Consider the following 21,488-nt stretch of genomic DNA (forward strand, 5'->3'; position numbering starts at 1 on the left):
TCTCCCCCGACAGGCCCTGTGGACCCAGGGATGGGGCAGCCCACTGGGCAACGCTCACAGAGCAGGGAGAGGCACTGGCCTCCTGCGCACGGAGAGGGGCAGTGCGAACCGGAAGCCCGCAGGGCTCCGAGCACCTTCCGCCCAAGTGGCTGGCGCATCTATGAAAGAGCGCGGCTTTCTCTGCAGTTCCCTTAAGGCTCGAAGTCCCCACCAGCCTTGAGGAGCCCACTGGCCCACACTGTCCCCAGGAGGCTTCACAGCCTGATGGGTTAAGGAGTCTGGCCGGGGTGGTCTGTCACCAAGGAGTCCCCACCTACACACAGAGGGACCCCGCAGGTTCCTCCGGCCTGGGCTGCAGCACTGATGTGCAGAAGCCTGCAGAGCTGAAGGGCCTGCTTCTGCGGGCTCTCACCTGCCCTAACCCCACCGCATCAGGTCCCTCAAACGAGACAAGCCAGCAAGCTCTCCACGTGCTCCTTGCTGACCAGGACAGTCACAGTGGCTCCCCAGCCCCTAGTGGAGGCCCTGGCTTGATCATCCCAAATCATCCCCTCCCTGCCACGCCCAGGCCGGACCCATCCTTGGATGGGGCTGGGCCACTGGGGGCAGAGAGACAAGTCAGCTGGGCCCCTCTGAGCGCTCGGAACGTGCCTGCCACATAGTTCCCGACACAGACCCCCTCCCCTAGGGGTTTGTGGAGGGCACCGGGAGGTGGTCTTTTTCTGCCTCGGACTGAGGAAGAAAAGGCCACGGGGGCAGCTCTCCAGCAGCCCAGACTTTGAAGTGGGCAGAGAGGCCCGGCTGAGTCCTCCAACTCTCTGGGGGAGTCAGACGGGGGGCCTGAGGGGGTTCTCTCCCCAGTTCTGTCTACCGGCTTCCAGAATCCCCTACTCTGGGCTTCTGAATCAGAAGGGCTGTTTTGACCCTGAATATCAGGCTTCCCCTCCTCCAGGGCATCCCTACCGGGGAGGGAGGTTTCCAGTCCCTCTCCCACCCCCACCCTCAGCAAACCACAAAAGCTCCACAAGTCTTCTGTTGGTTACAGGTCAGGAGCCAGGTCAGACTGTCCCTCCCTCTGAATCTGATTCTCCACTCCCTAACTAGAGACAGCCAAGCTCCTGGGGGACGGGGAGAGGGAGCCCAGGGGGAGGGACATGTGTCCTGAGGTTGGACTTGAGGAATGTTCAGACCAACTCACCAGGCAGAGGGGGAAGGGGCCAGTCTAGACCACTAGGCCAATTAAAAACAGCCAGCCAGGAGGAACCTCTCTTCCTCTTGGGGCTATTCTACCTCCTGGGTTCTGGGGGGAGGGGAAGGAGAGGCGTTGTACATCTTGCCCTGGCTTGCTTAGGATAGTGAGTTAGTTCCTGGCTTCACAGAAGATGGAGACAGTGCAGTCAGATGACCCTCCACCCGGCCCCAGGCGCGACGTTCAGCTGAGCTTCTCAAACTCTGGGCTCAGTTCTCAGGACAGGCCACAGGACATCCCCCCCAGGCCCGGCAAGGTCTCTGAAGCTGATGGCTTTGCCTCGGCACCAAGGCCTGGACCATTTATTTGCTCTCTCACTCAGCTCACGTGGAAAGTCTGCGGAGAGTAGATGAAAGTGGCTGGTAGAAATAATCCTGGTTTTCTTGTGTGTGCCACTCAGAGATACACCAGCAGCCTGCCCATCACAGCCTTGGTCCAGGAGAGGGAAGAACAACACATGTCCTATGCGCGTCAAAAAATGGTGTGGAGGCACACAGGGAAGGCTGGATTTCACGATGGTCAGCGTGTCCCAGCGCCAGTCTTCATGCCTGTTCCCTGGGTTCCTTCTTGTGAGCAGGAACCTATCTTCTTAGCAGACAAACCATGGTACACGCCCTGAGAATATAATTCTGTCCAAGAATAGGTAATACCTCCAGAACATGCAAGCAGAACAAAACCAAGGCTTATGCAGTTTGAAGTCCCTCTCCGAGCCACTGTGAGCCCATAGGGCACCTTTGTGCAAATTAGGAAAGGCACCCCTTCCTGTAAGCAGACACAGCCCTACACTAGGGCATACAGCTTAGTGAGCAGAGCACGGGCTGGATTCTAGCTTCCATTACCTTCCTCTGCAGGTGGCCTTGTGCAGTGAACAACCTGCCTGACCGTACATCAGGAAGATCAATGTGTCCTTCGACGGTAACAAAGACCTCCTTGCTGCAGAATTAGAGGAGCTTGGGCTCGTTCAGATTTGAGAGTCTACTCAGGACTCCTCCAATTTCCTTGGTAGCCCTGGGGTCTTCTCTGCCCAGGGAAGCCATCTTTTCCTTGGGCCTTGCTTCACCGTTAGCACCAATGTTAACTTTTCTCACATATGCAAAAATGATAATTTAATTTCTAGGTTAACAGATTCCCTGTGTCTTTTCAGATTCCCTGTGTCTGCTCTCAGAGCTGCCAGACTGGCTGCTTTAAATTCTCTCCATTAGTGCCACAGCAGGGAGAGAAGGGAAGAAGTTCAGAGGCATCTGTGATCCTGCTGAGTTCCAGAGCAGGCCTTTCTGGCCTGGCTGGAAGCTGAAGGAAGACAGGAAGTGTGTACCCAGCTTTGACAGTTCTGCACTCTAATCACTGTCTGTTACTCTAAAAGACACATTTCAGCTGACAAAGCCGCTGTGCTGGCTTCTTCCTGTATCCCACTAGGTGTGAGAAAGGAATGGGGATAAAAGGGAGGAGGTATGTGGTTTCCAAGGAAACCAAGGGGTCTGGGTTCCTCAAGGCTGACTCTTAGAGGTGGGATGGCCGCCTCGTTTCCCAGAGCCACCGCAATGCAATCCTGTCCCTTCCGGTGCTAGAGCGCTGCTATGGGGGGTGGGACGCCGTCTGTTGGCCGGGTCTTTCAAAACAAGAGCTGACTAAGGCACAAGCTGCTGGCTACAGCACACTGACTGGCTACTTGGCTCATCCATGGTTGACACCCAGACAGTCCCAGGCAGCCAGAGGGGGCAGTGGTTCTGCACCTCAGGACCAATCCTGGGGCTTCCGAGTAGGACCAAGTCAGACATGAGGCCTACCCAGAAGTATGGTTCATTTTTGCGGCACATTTGAGGGGTCCATGGAGAAACCCAACCCTCCCTGAGGTCTGCTGGAGATGACAGGGGCTGGGCGAGAATCCCTGAGCCCTTGGGGTGGGCAGTGGCTGGGCCCAAGGAGAACCCAGACACGGAGCTGGCTGACCGACCAAGCGAAGTTGCCACACGCAGCTGGAAAGGCCCCGTCTGAGGCCCTGGTGGGTTAAAGCAGTGTGACCCGTCGGATCTGGGCCCCATCCACAGTGGAAGGCTGATGGGTTTGGTGGAACCAGGAGTCTAATCCAGTCTCCTATTTCTTAAATAAGTTCCTGTGGGAAAACTACAGTCCACTCGCCGGAGCACATCACTACCTGGTTGTCTTCAACCACTGACGACCGAAGGATCTACTTGTCCGAGCCCTTGGGAGGTCCCACATCACAGACACACCAGCCTCTACTTCAACAGTGTTTGACAAAGGGCCCCATTCCTGGTCGAGGCCCTGAACTGGGAAAGAGGTCCCGTTTGGGTATGTCTTATGTACACAGAGAGAAATTTTTAAAATAAAAACACAAAACAACAACAACTTCACAAGACACAGTGTCAGTCCTCGCCGATGTCCTTCCGTGGTGCCCCATGTGAAGAGGGCAGCCCAGCCTCACCTGGGACCCGCCCCATTCCTGTTCTCGTCTCCATTCAAAGCGAGGTTGTGCAGAAAGAGGAGGATCTGCCACCACACGCGATTTCGGTTCTGCTGGTGCTGAAAGGAAAACAAAACAAAACAGCGTAACTCCTAAACGCAGCCTTAGATGACTCCTTATCATTTCCAATCAAAGTTCAGATCCACACGTCTTGGGGCGGCACTTTAATGCCATCAGGACAGCAAACTGGGGGAGTTGGGGGAGGGACGAGAGAAGTGGCGATGAGGGGGAGATAGTTGAGTTCTCCAAATACAATTGCAGTGTGAACATTAAAAAGAAAAGACCAGGCTCTTTATGCACGGTGCACAAGAGGATTAAACTTTTTCCCCTGCTTGCAGGATTTTCCAAAGTTTAGCCAAGTGCTGCTTTTAATCAGATTGGCTCCTGAGCCCCGCAAACCTCAGCTGCATGAACAACAAACTTTCTTCAGAAAGAAAGAGAAGAAGTGCCCCCCTCTCTCCCCCAGCTCCAAAGTAACACAGAAAACAAGGGGGAAAAGCGGGCGAGCCTCCATCTGCAAGTGATTTGACACTGTGAAGGTCAAAGGGTTAATCTTCCATTTAAACCACACTGCTGAGGCAGCAAAAATCTGATTTCATCCAGTGCAAACACGCACACACACAGACACACACACAGACACACACACACACTTGTGCGCCCGCCCTCTCTCCCTTCCCAGCATCTCCAGCTCCGTGCTGCCCTTTTTATAGCTGCTCTTGACAGTAAGCCATAAATAATCCCTCTTGGAGCGCTTTCCTACTGACTGGAGCCAATTAAACGTTAAGCAAGAACATACTTGAAAACAAAACAAAAACAAAGATTGCACACTACTCTCTGGAGGTTATCCCAGGTCCTACTGTCAGGCAGAGAAGCTGGGGGCAAAGGTCAGCGGTCAGTGGCTCACAGGATTGTGGCTGGTGCCCCGCCCACACAGGTACCATTTCCCAGGGGCCAGCAGAGGTCCGAAGGGCACTGAGGGGTGCTGGAAGAGGCGGTCTTTGTTCTCTCTTTATCTGCCAGGGCAGGAGGACTAGGCTGGGGCCCTCTCCACAGGGTTCTCAGTGGACAGGGGAATAAGAACCTAGTGTGCAAAAAAGGAACCAGCACAGAGGCTGGACTTGGATTGCCGCAGTGGCCCAGGCAGCAAGCACGCTTATGTGAAGTGTGTGTGTGTGTGTGTGTGTGTGTGTGCGCGTGTGTGTAGGGGATCTGGAGCCCCTGCTGCCTTTAACTACAGCCCAGGCCCCCACCAGGCAGCTCCTAGTCAGAGAAGAAGAGGCTAGAGCAAGTCAGTGGCAGAGCTGGAAATTGAGCCCAGGGCTCCTGGATTCCCAGAGCTTTGCAGGGACATCTCGCCCTGGCCTCCCTGACCTGTCCCCAGGCAACTGTGCAGGAACCTCGCCGCCAGGTTCCCTGTCACCCTGCCTGAGGCCACAAAGAGAGGAGAGATGTCAACTGAGGGTGACCTCAGGGCCCTGTCAGGTATTCCCCCCATCCCATACCTGTAGCAATAGCATTCCTCTTTCCCCTGCAGAAGGGGAGACTGGAAAACAACCCAGAAAGTGGGAGGCACGGCTCCTGCTTGGAGGGGAAGGGAAATCGGGGTATGCCACAGCGGAGGCCTGGCAGACTGCGACTGGGGAGACGGATGGCTTCCTCATGTTTTGTAAACAAAGACAAGTAAAAGGAGGACACACACCCGGCTTAACAAAATCTGGTTAGGGTAAAGCAGCATGAAAATGGACTCAGCTGCAAACCTGAAGACTCAGGCCTGCCTGCAGCAGCTGGGCACAGCACTCCCTCCTTCTGCTTCCCCTCCCCAGCTGCTACCCAGGACAGGTGCAAAGGTCATAGGGTGGAATACGAGGAAAATCCAGGAAAAGACTGGTCTCTGGGGAGGCCGGTCTGCTGGAATTCTGAGGCTCCTCGGGTGCCTGTTTGAAAAGGCCAAGTAACAATAACAACCATGATGCTAACAGTAACTGTAAATTGAGCGTGTCAGGTTCTGTGTTTTACATCCTTGCTTCTCAAAATGTGGTCCACGGACCAGCAGCTTCAGCATCAGCTGGGAGCTTATTAGAAATGTAGACCTACTGAATCAGCATGCACATTTTAAACAAGATGCCCAGGTGACTTTAAGACACATTAGAGTATGAGAAGGACTGGTCTATACACATTAAACCCCTTTGGTCCTCTCAACAACCCTATGACGCAGGTATATATTATCATGCCCATTTTACAGATGAGATCATTCAAAGAGTTAGGTAACTTGGCCACATAGCTAGTAAGTGGCAGGGACTGGGCTAAATCCAGACCACCTGGCCCTAGGGCAATGTCCTTACCCATTACTACTATGCTCCAAGCGCCACCATATACCTTTCTTTACACCCAAGCAGACCCTCCCACCTCCCCTTCTCTAAATCGTCTCAAAACAGCTCAAGGGCCAAGGAAGGGAGATCACAACTCGATCATTTGGGGCCTGGACCAATCCCATCCCTGTATGCTTCAGTTTCTCCCCACATTCCCCTCATGGAGGCCACCTGCTGCCTGGGTAACTTCCTGGGCCCTGAGGTCTCTGGGGATGAGGCAAGGAAGCATCCTTACTCCAATCATTGTGGGCGCTGGGGAACCTAGACGCAGTTGTGGGCCAGACAGTGCTGTCAGACTGGAAGGCTGAGGTCTTGCTGGGAGACACAGACAGGCCTAGGTGCACACAGGCCCAGCCTCAGGAAGGACCTAGGTTCTGTGCCTCTGCCTGGGATAGGCCTCTGGGCTCCGGAATCATCCAGGAAGGCACTCTGGGCAGTGGGTGGCTCCCCGGGCCAGGAATCAGAGGACCTGGTAGGCTGGGGTCTCCCACCAGCCTGACTCTCCTTATAGGTGAAGTGCAGGTGTGGTATTAGACCAGTGGTTCCCACACCCGACTGCATCACAGAATCTACTGAGGTGCTATTGCAAATACAGAGTCCCCAGGTCCCACCCAGACCAACTGGGGCAGAATCTTCAGGGAAGGGGCCCAGGAACTTGTGTATTGAACATGCTCCCTGAGTGACAGTTTTTAAAAATCAGAAGTAGCATGTATTGTCTATTTTAGTCATAAAAGTAATGTAGAAAAATTGGAAAATACAAGAAATTAGAGAGGAGAAAATAAAATCACTCATGATCCTATAGCCTAGAAGAAAACATTTCATGATTTGGTATTTTCTTTAGTCTCTTTCCCTCCCTCCCACCAAAGTAATGACTTGGCCAACCCGGAGGTAAATCCTGCCCAGGTGCTTCTGAGGCAGCCAGGCCACAGACAGGCATTTGGAAACCACTGAGGTGCTTTCCAACCCTAAGGTTTGGTGATTCGGAGTTTGTCATCCACAGTTACCTTGAGGACTGTAACTCAGAGCTCCAACAACTGAATCCGGTCATCCTGGCGGAGGGTCTGGGTGGGCCTGGAGAACAGGCTGCCTAGTACAGGGTCAAGCTGGCTGCCTTGGCAGCCGTGCGACCAGCAAGAACAGGGCCTGGGAAACCACCTCTGCCCCAGCGACCCTTTCTGTGAGCACAAGCAATGCCACACATACCCCAGTCAGCCTTCTCCTGCCACAGGGCAGCCCCCAGAAGGCCCTTTTTTGAAAGGAAACCAAATTGCCACATAGCAAGAGACTCAAAGAATGCCTTGATTTTTGAGGATCAACAATAAAATATTTTTAAAAAAATTAAACAAAAGTGCCTGACTGGAAAGGAAAGAAAAAGGTCTTGAAGGGAGGCCAGGGAGAGAAACAGTTAAGAAGAAAGGAAATCAACATTCACTGAACAGAACGAGGTACACAAAGACACCGAAACACCAGAGCACATGGATCCTTCCAGGAGAGGGTGTGGGGGAGCAGGGGAGAAGGAAGGGGGAGCCAGGAACAGGTATGCTTGGCCTCTGACTCTCAGGCACCTGGCACAGTACCCAGTGCATAGACTGAGATCAGTGGGTACGAACCCCTGGCGCAAGGCTCAGCTCTCCCAGGCTGGCTTGGGACCCCTCAAAGTTTGGGAACCTGCAAAGAATGGGGGTTCCCACAATGCATAGCCAGGGTAACCTCAGGGGTAGGAGACTGGGGTTCAGGAGATAGGAAGCTGATGGGAATTTAAGCTTACACCAGAGCTCTCAAATTCAGAGCCGAGACAGTAGGACCAAGACGTGGAAGGAAAGAATAGAGGTGAACGCCCCAAGGGAAGGGGCCCTAACGTGGTGGATAAAAAATATTCTCTTCAGTTAGGAGAGCACGACCAGGCATGAGAGATCTAGGGTTCTTCCTTCAGTCCCACTTTCCTTCTGTGGTCAGGGGATGGAGGCAGTCAGTTGACAAGTGTCTGAGTCACTCCCCCTGTGCACAAGGCACTGTAACTGAACACCCGGATCATTCGTCCTGGATAACAGGGAACACGTAGGGCACATAGTAGGTATTCAACAAGCACGCTGGACTGACTATAGAAAAGTCAGCCTTGCAAGATAACCCACTTGTCTGAAGCCAGGAACAACTGATGTCTGGCCAGGTCTAAAGATGTACTTGATGTGATAGGATCAGCCTCTTGCCTAGAGAGGCCCAACTAGTAAAAGGCTTTTTTTTTTTTTTTAAAGAGCTGGCTGTGGTGTCTGACAAGGTTGGATTACACAAATCAAACTCTGTTTCATCCCACATGGCCTCTGCCCTAAGCACAAAGAGTGTTCCCTGCCCTCCCCAGATAAGAATCTCCCTCTGTCTCTCCCCCTTCGGACCCATTTCACACCCTCTGGGGACTCTGTGTGTCACCAGTGTACCAGATGCTCCAGCAAGAGCTAATTCACCCCCAAAGAATTCGAGGAAGGAGCAAAGGTACACTGTAGCCCTGATTTAAAAGAAACTAACACACAAAATGCAAATTTACCAAACAGATAGCAATTTATATCGTCGCATACTTAAAATGCTTTCCTATTGTCTCTTTTGCTCCTCGCAAAGGTCTGGGACATAGGAAAGGCAGATATTATTTTCAATCCCATTTTACAGATGGGGAAGCAAAGGTTCAGAAAAGTTACCCCAAGCAAGTTAGTTGGGAGAGGGTGATTCAAACCCCTGACTTCTGACTCTAGAGCTATGTTCTTTCACTAAAATATTACAGTGTGTTTATTCACATTATGAAAATGGTATTAACTGTTCAAAGAGAATCCCCACCTAACTGCTCCCCTAGTATATTTAAAGAAATTGTTTCCAGGGCTTCCCTGGTGGTGCAGTGGTTGAGAGTCCGCCTGCCGACGCAAGGGACACGGGTTCGTGCCCCGGTCCGGGAAGATCCCACATGCCGCGGAGCGGCTGGGCCCGTGAGCCATGGCCACTGTGCCTGCGCGTCCGGAGCCTGTGCTCCGCAACGGGAGAGGCCACAACAGTGAGAGGCCCGCGTACCGCAAAAAAAAAGAAGAAAAAAAGAAAGAAATTGTTTCCAGATCATTATTTAGTAAGGATACTGTGGACCAGAAAAAAAATAAACCTTTCAGAGGCAGAGCTAACTGAAGATCAAACAGAAATGAAGCTACAACTGGTCTGAAATGATAACTTCAGATCATTTTCTGAAACCATGCTCAGTTTCCTTAAAATGCAGAGTTGTATCTACCCTGCTTTACAGGGAGTTACACCCTCTGTAAAGTGCCGTTTTCCTACCTCACCTCTTCCCTTTCCCCCATCAACTCTAAACCCGCCACAGCGAGGCTGAAGGACAAAGCCTTGCTGTTGAGAACAGGAACACAGAGCTAAGGAAGACTTCAGCAAAACTCCACATAAAAGAAGTTGGGAAGATGTTTGTTTGATTCAGCAAACTTTTATCAGGTACCCAACTGAGCTAAGAGTTATGAGGCACAAAAACGAGCAAGCTGTAAGGCTTGTCCTCGATTATTTTACAGTCTGAAGGGGGGAAAAGCAAGAATGCAGATCTCAGTTTTACAGGAGGCAGAGCCAGCGTCGGGCAGCCAGTGGGAGCTCCATCAGATTCTCACCTTCCGGGCTGCGTTTGCTGAGGAGCAGGGGTGCGTAATGGGGAGACCATTGTTTTAGGATCAATCAGATGTGCATGGCTCCCAGCTCAGCCACTTACCGTGTAACATGGGCATATTATCCCACTTCTCTGAGCCCCGGCTTCCAATAAAATGGGGATAATGGGGTCTCGAAGTACAAGGTTGCTGTGATGATTAAATGAGAAAAGTATATGTAAAGCATCGAGGCGGTGGCTGCCCTAGGCAGCTCCCCACTCCCTGGTGAGGACAAGGGAAACCTGGGCCCGACTGCACTTTGCTGAGCAGTTCCCTCAACACCCTCAGCTCAAAGCACCCGCCCCAGGAGCGCTATCTTCTAGGCAGGCTCATGAAGTCCTGAGGAAATCCCTGACTTTGCACTGTGAGATGGGCCATGGCAGCCAGAGGCAGCCGGGCTCAGAATTCCAGGCTGCCAAGCTGGGCAAGGGATTCTGAGACCCACGGGGCAGTCCCTTGGGCCCCGTTGGCCCACTGTCCCAGACTGCTTTTGACCTAGACACCTGAGGAATGAGCAACGTGGCAACACAGAAAAGGAAAAATAATCCTCCTTGACAAGAGCTTCCTCAGCCCAGCCAGAAGCGCTAACAGGAGGTTGAAGCCACCAGCTGCCACCACAGAAACACCAATCACTTCTCCCAGGAAGAAAGGGCAGCCTGGGGCTCGCTGAGGCGAAGACAGGAGGGCTTCCTCTAACATAGGTGGAAGCCACCGGCTTCAGCCACTGGAGGTGCGGGGATAGAGTTGTGTTTGCCACCCATATCCCCAGAGCCATGGGCTGCACCTCCATGGCCTGGAGGTGGGAAGGACTGAGGCCCTTACCCAGCTTCCCCCAGGTGGGTCTGTCTCCCCCAGTCTGAGAACAGCCCCATCAAACTAATGGGCAACTTCTTAAGAACTCAGGGGGGAAGAGGGGTATGTGTGCTCTGGTCAAAAGTGAGGAAGAGGGCTTCCCTGGTGGCGCAGTGGTTGAGAGTCCGCCTGCCGATGCAGGGGACACGGGTTCGAGCCCCGGTCCGGGAGGATCCCACATGCCGCGGAGCGGCTGGGCCCGTGAGCCATGGCCGCTGGGCCTGCGCGACCGGAGCCCGTGCTCCGCAATGGGAGAGGCCACAACAGTGAGAGGCCCGTGTACCGCAAAAAAAAAAAAAAAGTGAGGGAGAGAGGGGACTGAGGAGGGGGCTGGTCTGTTGTGGGTCTACAGGACGTTGGAGAAGGATCCCCCCACGGCTCCAACTCCCAACTTGGGGCCTTTGCAGCCCCAAGTTGTTCTCGTCCCACCCAGGACCAGTCCCTGGACAGGACAAGCAAGCTGAGCACAGAAGGCCGGACCCTCCTCCTCACCGCACACACCGGCTCTTCTTGTACTGGTCATGGAACATGCCCTCTTGGTTGCCAGACTTGGATTAAAAGGCAAACAAGATGTTTTTCTTTATCCCTCTTTTCTAGAACCTCCCCTAAAGTCCTCCCTCCCATCACCACCCCCTCCAAGAAAAAAAAAAAAAAAAACCAAAGCCAACCCCATCCCCATGGCTTGCCTTGGTGGGGAGGGAATGAACTGTCCGGAACTACAAGGCCCTTCTCCTGGAAGAGAGAGCAGTCAGGTGCAGGGTTGTGTGGAGAACTCAGCTCTACTCAGCCACGCTGATGACTCAGAAGCTAAATATAGTGAGCGATATAAACAGAGCCAGCCACAGAGCAAACACAGGGCCCCCAAGCCCTGGCCCTGGCTCTCACGCACAGCGCTCTCCACAGCCCCTCCCCAAGCCTCACTCTTCCCCAGGCAATGTCCCAGGGGGACCTTCCACTCCGGGGACAGAGGCTGGCTCCACAGGGACCCTTCTCACTCTAGGGAGAATCTCTGGGGCTCCCGCCCAGGGCTGTCCCATCTAGAGCCTGAACAACTTTATTAGCTATAGTCTGAGCTCCAGAAAACCACTCACCAACAAGGAGAGCATCCCAAAGGGTCAGGAAGTAGTTAGGAGCTCCCTGAACAAAGGATCCAGGCTGCTGGCGGAGAGGCCACTAGTTAATAAACCATGTAAACACCACCTTGGGTACAACTTCCAAAAGAACTCCCAAAGAACAAAATCCTAAGATCATCTTTTAACCCATTTTCAAGTGTTAAACTGTCCACACATTAATAGTTATACATATTATAATTTCCAAAGGGCTTTCACATCAACTCTACAAGATGAGTATGAGAAATCGAGGCTCGGAGAAGTTAAATGACTTGCCTGTGAACACAGAACTCATAAGTGACAGAGCTGGGATTTGAACACGAATTTGTCTCTAAGTCCAGGATCCTTTCTGTGATCTTGCAACTAAAGATGGTTTCAACTGAGTGGCTGAAATTTTTCTCAGATGTCATTTTCCAGAAAGTCTAATTATTATTCAGGGAATTTCCAAATCTGATTGTTCTGAATGGAGCCACTCCTGGTCCAAGTGAAAAAGCCACTTCCAACATGAAGAATTCCAATAATCCTGTAGCTTTACTCACACAACTGTCTACAGTAGTCACTTTTTTCTTTTTTCTTTTTTTTTTAGGATTCTTGGCTTCTTAACATTGCCCGGAAACATCCCACAACTTTCAAGATGGCGCCATTGGGACAGGAGACTCTCCTAAGGGGATGGGACACCAGCTTCTGTCCCCTCTTCGGCTCATTGTGGAGGAGACCACGGCAGGCGGAATGGAGAGAAGCTGGGACTCACCTTCTGGCCAGAGCATCCCTTGAGCTCAGGGAGGAAGCAAACCTGTACTGCCATCTTCCCTGTAGAAGCTGGGCAAACAAGAAACACCAGGGCCCTCTCACAGAGCCAAGGTCAAGGTAGGCCACCGTCAGCAGACCACCAGAGGTCACCTGCTACGGCTGGGCAGCTCACAGAAGATCAAGGAGGAGAATCTTTCACTCCTGACCCAGGCAGAGGAAGTTGGGGGTGTGTGACCAGGTTTGGAAAGGCTTTTACCTCCATTCACTCTGCTTCAAAGTCTCTTGCTGCTTTGGAGACCCAAAGCGCTGACAGCAAGCACCTCACCGGCACTGATTTTCTGCTTCCAATTCCTTGCCCAGAGAAACCACCCTAAACAGGTGGCTGACCTGAACTTGGGTAGCCAGGCTAGAGCTCCATCCAGCAAGCTCCTTGAGAAACATGCTGGGAGGGCTAATGGCCCACAAAAACATGCACCATGTTGCCTCTAGAGTCATGCTGATGCACTCACTTTGCCATAAAGCCATCCTACAACACACTACCATTATCACACCCTTCCCTGTGCTCCACATCTCCCAGGGAGAAGGCTTCCTCTCATACAGAAAAAGAGTAACTGAGGTCCCTAACCAGGGACAAAAGGCAGGAGTTCACATTCCCTACAGGAGTCGGGAACCCACGGCCATGGTCTGGCCCTGGGACACCAATCCCAGACGTGAGGAGAGAGGAGATGGCCAGGCTCCTTCAACCTTCTTACTGCCTTTTGGGTTGTCTTTCTTGGTTATCTAAACTCAGCCCACAGTGATGGAGATTGACCATTATTCTCCTAGGAGAAATGTACAAGGCCAAGACCCACAAGTGAACAGCTTTGACGCTGATTTCTCTGGACGGGGTAGGTAGAAGGGAGCTCACGGAAGGCAGCTCTGCTCAGGGACCAGCTGGACAGGTGGGGTGGGAAATGCACTGTGAACTGACAAGAACAAATGTGGGGGACAATCAGGATTATAGAGAGAAAGAAGAAAACAAGCATTAAAGAATACCTACTGTGTGCCTGGAACTCTCGTAGGTATTTTCTCACTGAATCTTCACGATCAGATTCTCTGGCATTAGGTCTAATTTACAGAAGAGGAAACAGGCTCTGCCAGAGACTTCCCGGTGGCTAGTAGGTAGCAGAGCTGGCATTCAAACCTGGGCCTTCTGACTTTGTATCTGAAGCCTAGAGACTTAACCCTAAATTACTTCCATCCCAGTGCCTCAGTCTCCTTGTCTGCAAAGATGAGGGGAAGGAATAGGGAAAGAAGATGAAGGATAAGAATGTAAGAGTGACAACAGTATTGTATAGATACGAAATATTTAGACATTAGTTTATATCGTAATCAAGTTCAGAAATGACTCATTTCTTAAAACTAGCTGCTAAAAGGTCCTACACGTGCCAGCTCTCCATCTGCCCATAGCCATTACCCCAGCCCTTCCCACAGGATGAGCTCCTAGGGAAGTGAGCAGGGACAGCAGGGAGGAGGGGGCTAAAAGCAAGAAGACTCCAGTGGACAAAAAGCCTGGCTCTTTGCAATGGAAAGTTTGGGGAAACCAGCTCTTGGCTAGAAAGGCCTCGTTGGCCAGCCTCCTGCCACTGCACGGTAGGAGTAGGTAGCTGGCAGGATGGTGAGGGGCCCAGGGAAGTCAGGAACCAGTAGGAGGTGAGGTGCAGAGCAGGGGAGACTCTCCTCCAGTTCTCCACTGCCTCTGCCCCTCCTCCTCCCCAGCTGGAAGGCTCTGGCTAAGAGGACAGCACCTTGTATGGAGTTGAACCAGGCCTTCAAAGAGACAGCCCTGGATGGGGGTCAATGATGGCAAGCAGCAAAGAACACGGTCAGACCTGGGATCAGGGCCAGTTTCTCCTGTGCGGAACTGAGTCAGGAAGAAAGGGCCCTGGGCTGAGTTCTGGTCCTGTGCCAGGGCTCAGCTGGGCAAGGGAGGCCTCCCAGCCTGCTCCCAAGCCCACAGGGGCTCACCCGTGGATGGCTGAACATTCTGGAAAAGAACTGTTGAGAGAGATCAGGGCTATTGGGAACGCAGAAAACTGCCTCCCAGATAGTTCTCCAGATGAGCCTGGGAGACCCACAGTCACCGTGTCCTCTATCAGCTGCAGCCCCGGGACCGGAAGCTGCGAGCTCAGGCCAACCACAGGCCTACACAACCAGGGCAGAGTGAATGGACAGGAAGAAGGCCAAGAGGCAGAAATCAAGAATCAAGAGTGCATCCACACATGGACTGAAGGGGAAACTCTAAGGCAAGTTTCCACAGAAAAATCAAAGGAGCGAATAGGGGCTAGAGCTTGGAGCCAGAGGAGGTGGCTAGGCTGCCTTATTATCTAAGCATAGGGCCACCCTCCCTTCCTGAGGGCCTGGGAGAGCCACCAGGACCAGGTATAGCCCCAAGTTTCCCTAAGAACCCCTTGGCAGGGGCACTCACCATATCTAACCCCAGATGGCCTGTTCTCAGGAAATCCAAAGTCAATTTCTCTTCCCCCTGGTGCTGGCCAAGTCAAACCTTCTATTACCAATAGCTGTCCTCTGGTCACCTGAGGTTCCCCATCTAACCTCAGGGTCTGCCCAATCATGGTGGATTATTTATTCTCTTGATTTCCTGATATACAGTCAGATATAGACTTACACACGCGCGCGCGCACACACACACGCACACACAGCTGACTGGGCCACGGACACTGTCCCACAGGTAGCGAATGTGTTCACTTCCAGGTGGTGTGGCTTCGCTTCAGCAGTGGTTGTACTAGCAGGGATCCAGCCTCAGGCTCCTCTCCCCACCTTGGCAGCCATCCAGAAAGTCAGCCCAGAGAGGAAGGGTTAAGTGCCCGGGGGCGGCCCAGACAGCGGCTGCAGAGCAGGGCAGCCTCCAGCCCATGGCACGTAGGGCTCCTCCAGCACGAGCCCGCCAGCCGCCGCCTTTGTTGATGGGCTCTGCCGCATGCTCCACTGACACGCGATGCTCCGCCCTGGCGGGGCTGGTGCCAGGCTGCCGGCCAAGCGCCCGGCCCGGCCGAGCGCCCGGCCGCTGGTCTGGAGAGACTCTGAGGTACACACTCCAGAGTCCCAGGCCCCGGTTCCCAGGCAGAGACAATGAGAAGCGGCCTCCCCAGCTGGAAAGTGTCAGGTTACAACCGGTTCCACCACTTTCCCCAACTCAGGCCCATCCCCGGCCTTGGTTACCCACTTTACACTGCACCGCAGCCAGGCACCCCCCGACTGTCCAGTCTTCCTCAGCACCCTGAAAATCTTCCCCTTAGGTCTGTAAGGAACCATCTCCCACCCCTGGCCTCAAGAAGAGAGAGTCTGTCAATCAAGGCTGCAGAAAGCTATCCCATCCCCTGGGAGGGACCGTAGCATCTCCCTGGAGCCTGAGCTGACAGTGGGCAGATAAACAACTTGTATCTCAGAGGTGAGGGCAAGAGTGCTCATCCAGTCAGGCCCATCCAGTCCACGAGAATCACAAGAGCATGAGGCCAAAACTCTGGGACCTTATCCTTGGGGCCTGGCAGAGACAGAGCTGCTGAGGCAGGCCCCAGCCCCCCAGCCCCAGCAGACGCACCCCCCACCCCCCACCCCCGCCGAAAGTCCCCCACGCCTACTTGCTGCACATGAAGCCGATGGAACTGGTCTGCAATGCGCTGGAGCTTTCGGGCAATCTGTGCCTCTGCTCGATGTTGCCACTGCCCTTCAGCGGGCTGCTCGCCAAGGCGCAAGCCTGCAGGGAAGCCGGCAGGGAGGGGGAGCCGGTAGCCGGCACTGCCTGCAAAGACAGAGGGCCCACATCTCAGCATGTTTCACGGCTGCCCCATCCTCCCCATGCCTGCCACTCCTGGCCGAGACCTGGGGCCAAGGGTAGACCCTAGTGTGGGAAAGGAGAGGAACTTAGTCTGCCTTTAGCAGGGCACTCTGCCAGACGTGGACAGCCTGACTTGTTTGCCGCCCAAGAGTGTGAAAGCTGCTGTTGGAGAAGAGAAGGGAATGGTCCCAGCCTTGCCTTCAGTCCTCCATTCACCGGCAGTGCCATGGCAAAGGTAATAGGTGTGGGTGAGCTTGCCAACCTTCTGTCCTTATTTACCCAGCTACGCTTGACCACAGTTTATTATGTATTACCCTCATATAGTAGTAGCAGGCTGAAGCTCTTCTGGGGAAAAGCACTGGAGGCAGCTCTCCAGAGTTCCTGGGTTGAGCAAAGCAAGGGGACAGAGAACGAGAAAGGCAAAAAAGTATCTTCGCTTTTTAGTGCAGCAGAGGAAGGCTGGTCTCAGGCCTTGAAGCTCTGGGCAGTGGCACAAAAAAATACGGAGAGAGGACTCCTCTGAGGCACAGATTAGCCAAGTTCCTTTCTGGAGGCAGCCCCGGCCAGACCTCTAGACCTGCGCTCCTCACTTACCAAGAGCTGCCACTAGGGGCGCCCGCCGGCCTGCTCCCGTCTTTCCCTCTTCCCCGCCTGCCTTATCTATCTTCTCAGACTCCTGCCAGGACTACTTTGCCAGAATTGTCCTATAGGGCAGCTCCCCCTGGGAATAACTGCAGCGTCTCCTCAATCTGCTCCGTCAGACACAGCAAGATAGCCTCCAAACCTCGGCCCTCTCTCCAGAAGCTTTGTGCTAAATGAAGAAAACAGACTGAGTGTCTAACCCTGCCCTTTTGCCAGAGGAAGGCAGATTGCTCATAAAACCAACCACTGAAGCCCACAAATGAAGGGGTCTTGTCTGATTGAGCCTTGGAAACAGCCCCTTTGCTGGCACTGAGCCCAGGCAGGCCCAACCTCTTTCTCCAGTTCCCCTTCCAAGCACAGAAAGTCCCAAGTGACAGCTGGGGGCCACCTTCTGCCTTCAGGAACCTACCCTCCCAGAACAGGCTGGGTTTTTCCCTTCAGTGTTAACAGCGAGTCACAGATCCCCCAGCCTTCCCCACGCAGCGTTAGCCACTTTACAGAAGGTACATCACTATCACTACACAAAGGGCTGGGCCACACAACAGGCCACAGGATGTAAAGGCCGAGACCCAGGTACCCTTCTTCCAACCCAAGGAGACACCATGGACCCAAAGATCCTTCCAGAAAGGGACAAAAGAGCAGAAAGAATGGCAAGGCAATCTGCCCTGCTTGGGGCCTGAGGAGCACAGGTGAGGAGCAGTAACAAGCAGAGAAGCAGCAGGTGAGAGCTGAAGAATCGATAGCCCTTGCTGCTCAATTTGGGGAAGGAAATAGCAAAGCGCAGGTTTGGGGAGGGAAAGTCCCCTCTTTTCCCCCAGTCTCTAAGGGAGGAGTCCTGAGGCTAAGAGCACTCACCATAAAAGAGTCGCTGGGGTTCCTCAGTCACCCCACAAGGCAGCATGACACCCTGGCTTGGGGAGGCTGGACTGAGAGTCTGGGTAGCCTTGTCTTCCTGGCTGGTGGGTCGAAGCCCAGGGCCACAGCAGTGCGTGAGAGGGAAGAGCTGCAGACGGCTGAGGGGGCAGTCCAGCTGGCTCTGGGCAAACAGGTCAGCAGAGAGCAAGCTCCCAGGCTGGGTCCCCGGCTCCCCATCCTCTGGCTGGAACACATCATCCTCCAGCTCCTCCACACACTGGGGTGGCTCCATCTCCCCTGTTAGGGTGCAATGCAGGCATCCGGGAGGCTGCCCCCACCCAGGCTATACCTGGAAGGACTCCCCTCCCCTTCCTTCTCTCCTGCTCCCCCTTCTTACGTGGAGAAGTGGGGTCAGGTACTGACGCCAGACAACCCTAGAGCTAAAGCACTGCCAAGGGTGACACTGCCCCCTCATGTGGGCTGCCTCGCAGTTCTGAGACTCTCCACGCTTCCTCCCTGGGCCCACTCAGAACCACCTTCCCTCCCCTCGGCCTCTTCTTCTAACCCAGGCTGGTCACGGTCATGCAGTTTGACTGCTATCGACTCTGAGCCATAGAGGGGTATGATCAGCTGCTACAAGCACGCAGGTACCTGGAGAAATGTCAACAAGACTAGCCTCTATGAGTAGCTGTGGGAGGGCAGAGGGCGCTGTGACTGGCTGTACACACAGTGCTCACAACACACACACGCACACTCACTCACCGGCCTGAGGAGTAACCACCAAACTCTCATCTCACTCTGAGCTGAGCTCCGGGCTCAGCAGCAAAAAACAAAAGCCAGCAGTCCTAGGGTGGCCAGGTTCCCTCCAAACCTGCTAAGCCCTACCCAAGACCCTAGTCTCCACCCCCTGCTTGCTCAACACAACAAACAGGCTGAACGATGTGGTAAGAGTGTGTCCTGGGAGAGAGAGCGGAGAAAAACCCAGGTTAGTCATTGCAGCTGCCTTCTCAGCAGAGTACAGCTGTCTGCCCACCACAGCTTAGCCTAGAGGGGAGGTCCAGCATCCAGCAAAGCGGCCAGCCTACCCCAGCTCAGTCTACTCACTAGTCTCCACAACTTCAAATCTTCCCCCACAGCCTACCACTCCTGCCAGCGCTGAACCTGAGATTCGTACAACCTGCCTCACAGAAGGAAGTGAAATTTAGCCCTCTGTCTGTGACCTCACTCGCCGCCTAAACTCCTCAGGTTGTTGACATGAGTTTCTTGCTGATAAAGAAGTTCCACTTGCTCCACCCGATGGCTCTTGGAAGTCTGAGCGTGGAGCCACGCAGCATCTTGAGCTCCCAAGCCAACCCATTATACACACACCAGGAACCCCTTAGGGTCCCTGAGGCAGCCAGAAAAGCAACCACCTGAATGGTTAAGGATACAGAGAGACAGTGTTTGTCATTGCCAGAGTCAATTAGAGGTCCCCTGGGAATTCTGTCTCCCAGTCTCTCGCCTTTGAAGAACAAGCCAAATGGTCTGTGGGTTGGTAAAGTATTTAAGGAAGCTCAGTTAAATTCAGAAATCTTGGCTTTCTCAAATGCGAGCTCTCTCTGAAGTGCTTGCTTCAACCCTCTCTCCATCCCATCCTGTCCTTGAGCTATCTATGGTCCCTGTCCTGCCCTCTTCCCTGGACAGCGAGGAGATGCCCGCTTGGATGGCAAAACAGGCACATGGTATTCTTTGGACAGTGTTTCCCAAAGGGGAGTGAGAGAACTACACTTTATCAGTACCAGGAAACAAGGTTTCCCGCTGAAAGGGCCAAGTGCTGTCCTGCCAGTCACCTGGCAGGGGCTCCCCTCCTGCCCTTCCACCTCCTCTCTGCAAGTTGGCAATCCCAACCTAAGATGGGGCCCTCCAAAGCCAATCACAGTCAGGAGTCATTGTCTTGGGTTTTCCTTTGAAGCCTATCACCTCCCCCACCCGCTCCCAGCAAAGCCCCAAATTCCACCCTTGCCTGGACTGGACAGTGGGGGAGGTGCAGCCAGAGGGTGTGGCTCTGCAAGCCTGAGGGGGACCCTTCCCACTATCCACAGGAACTGCAGGTGGCTCTTCTGCAGGTGGGAGCCTCTGGACAGGTGCTGGACAAGGTCAAGTGTAAACTGAGATACAGTAAAGAGACCTTCTTCTCCCCTTCCCCTGAGCTGAAGAGGTGGTGTGCAAACCGGCAGGAGAAGGGCACTTCCTAAGTGCACTACCAGGAAAGTCTTTATTCCTAGCAAGGAGATCTAAAGCCTGCTGGAGCCGTCCCAGCCCTTAAGGACTCTAACAGGGATGCTGAACTCAGACTCCTTCTCCTAGGAGAAGCAGTAGCTAGACATTCTGAACCTCGACGAGGGCTAAAATCTGGGAACGCACACACACACACACACACACACACACACACACACACACTCTCTCTCACGCACTCACACAACACACAGCAGACCTGGGTGACTCCAGGAGAGAATCTCGGCCTCCGAGTCGTGATGCCAGGGCTCCGCGCCAGGGTCCAGCGTGATGAGCACTCGGGGGCTTGGCGCCCAAACTCAGTTGGGAAGGAGGGAAAAAGCCCGGCTGTTAAGGAGAGAAGCCTTCAGACTCCGCAGGGATGCAGGACGTCCCACAACTCCCTGCCCTACCCCAAAGTCAGATCCAGAGGCCGGGCCATTCTCGAGCGCCCAGGTCTGCTCAGCAGTGCACCGCAGGTTCCCCTGCCCACCTGGACCCAACTCCTTGGAGTCTCAAATGCTACTACCCCCACGTTCCTTCGTGGAGCAGCGCACTTAGATGTGGGTTTTGTACCCCGTTCCCATACCCCAGCGCCCCAGTCCATGGTCACTCTAGACGCCCGCAGCCCAACCCTTCCCGGGCCCCCACGCGCAGCGCGATCCTCTCCCCACTTCCCCAAGGAGGTGCGATCCAACACCGCCCGGCCCCCTGCCGCCCGGGCGCTCACCGGGCTGCGGCGGAAGGCGGGAGGCGGGAGGCGCAGGCAGGGGCGGCGGCGGCGGCGGCAGGCGGGCTGGCGCGGGTGGAGGCCACTCTGCACCGCGCGGTATTGTTTCCAAAATACGCCCGCTCGGGGCATCCCGCAAACAGCTGATGAGGCCCCGCCTCTGGCGCGTCACACCGACGGCTGGCCAATGGCGAGTGGAACCCCAAGTCCCGGGCTGGGCGGCTGCCAGGGACGGTCACGAATGTACGAACCTTCCCTTGGAAACACTGCAAGGGGCCGAGCCAAATTCCGACCTCCTGCAGAAACGCAATTGGAGCGCCGTCGCCCACGCAGGTTCGGTTCCTAAAGCCGGCTCGGGAAGCACTCGAGAGCCCTTGAGTCCTCCCTATTAGGAGGGAGACAGGGGGCGCCAAAGTGACTTTTGTCTTCTCTTTCAAGGGGCCGAATAATTTTGGCGCGTCCAGAAAGGGAGTGGAAGAGGAGGAAGCGGGGAGTGGCAAAGCATCCTCCTGGCTGCTGGGCAGGTCAGGAGAAAGCTCCAGCCCCAAAGCTGTAGGAAGGTTGAGAACACGTGTGTCTGACATTGTTATCGAGTAACATTCAGATCAAACACATCCAAAGGGACCCTCATGTCCTCTTCTTGACTGGGCGTGGATAGTCAACATTAACATCTGGCCGAGGAGATGCA

The 21,488-nt window shown here is 54.1% G+C and overlaps 1 protein-coding gene across 1 annotated transcript; it reads right to left on the minus strand.

The window, feature by feature from the left end:
* Window positions 1-3,491: 3,491 nt before the first annotated feature.
* On the minus strand, window positions 3,492-20,352 carry BMF (Bcl2 modifying factor; the record flags this gene model as incomplete). Its single annotated transcript, XM_082648423.1, is given in 6 exon segments — window positions 3,492-3,509; window positions 3,511-3,532; window positions 3,693-3,790; window positions 16,124-16,280; window positions 17,814-18,114; window positions 20,291-20,352. Coding segments are annotated over 5 exon segments (591 nt in total). The 5' UTR covers window positions 18,110-18,114; window positions 20,291-20,352.
* Window positions 20,353-21,488: the final 1,136 nt, after the last annotated feature.

The sequence above is a fragment of the Grampus griseus genome, assembly GCF_964374135.1.
Source record: "Grampus griseus genome assembly, chromosome: 2".
In the NCBI taxonomy this organism is placed as follows: domain Eukaryota; kingdom Metazoa; phylum Chordata; class Mammalia; order Artiodactyla; family Delphinidae; genus Grampus; species Grampus griseus.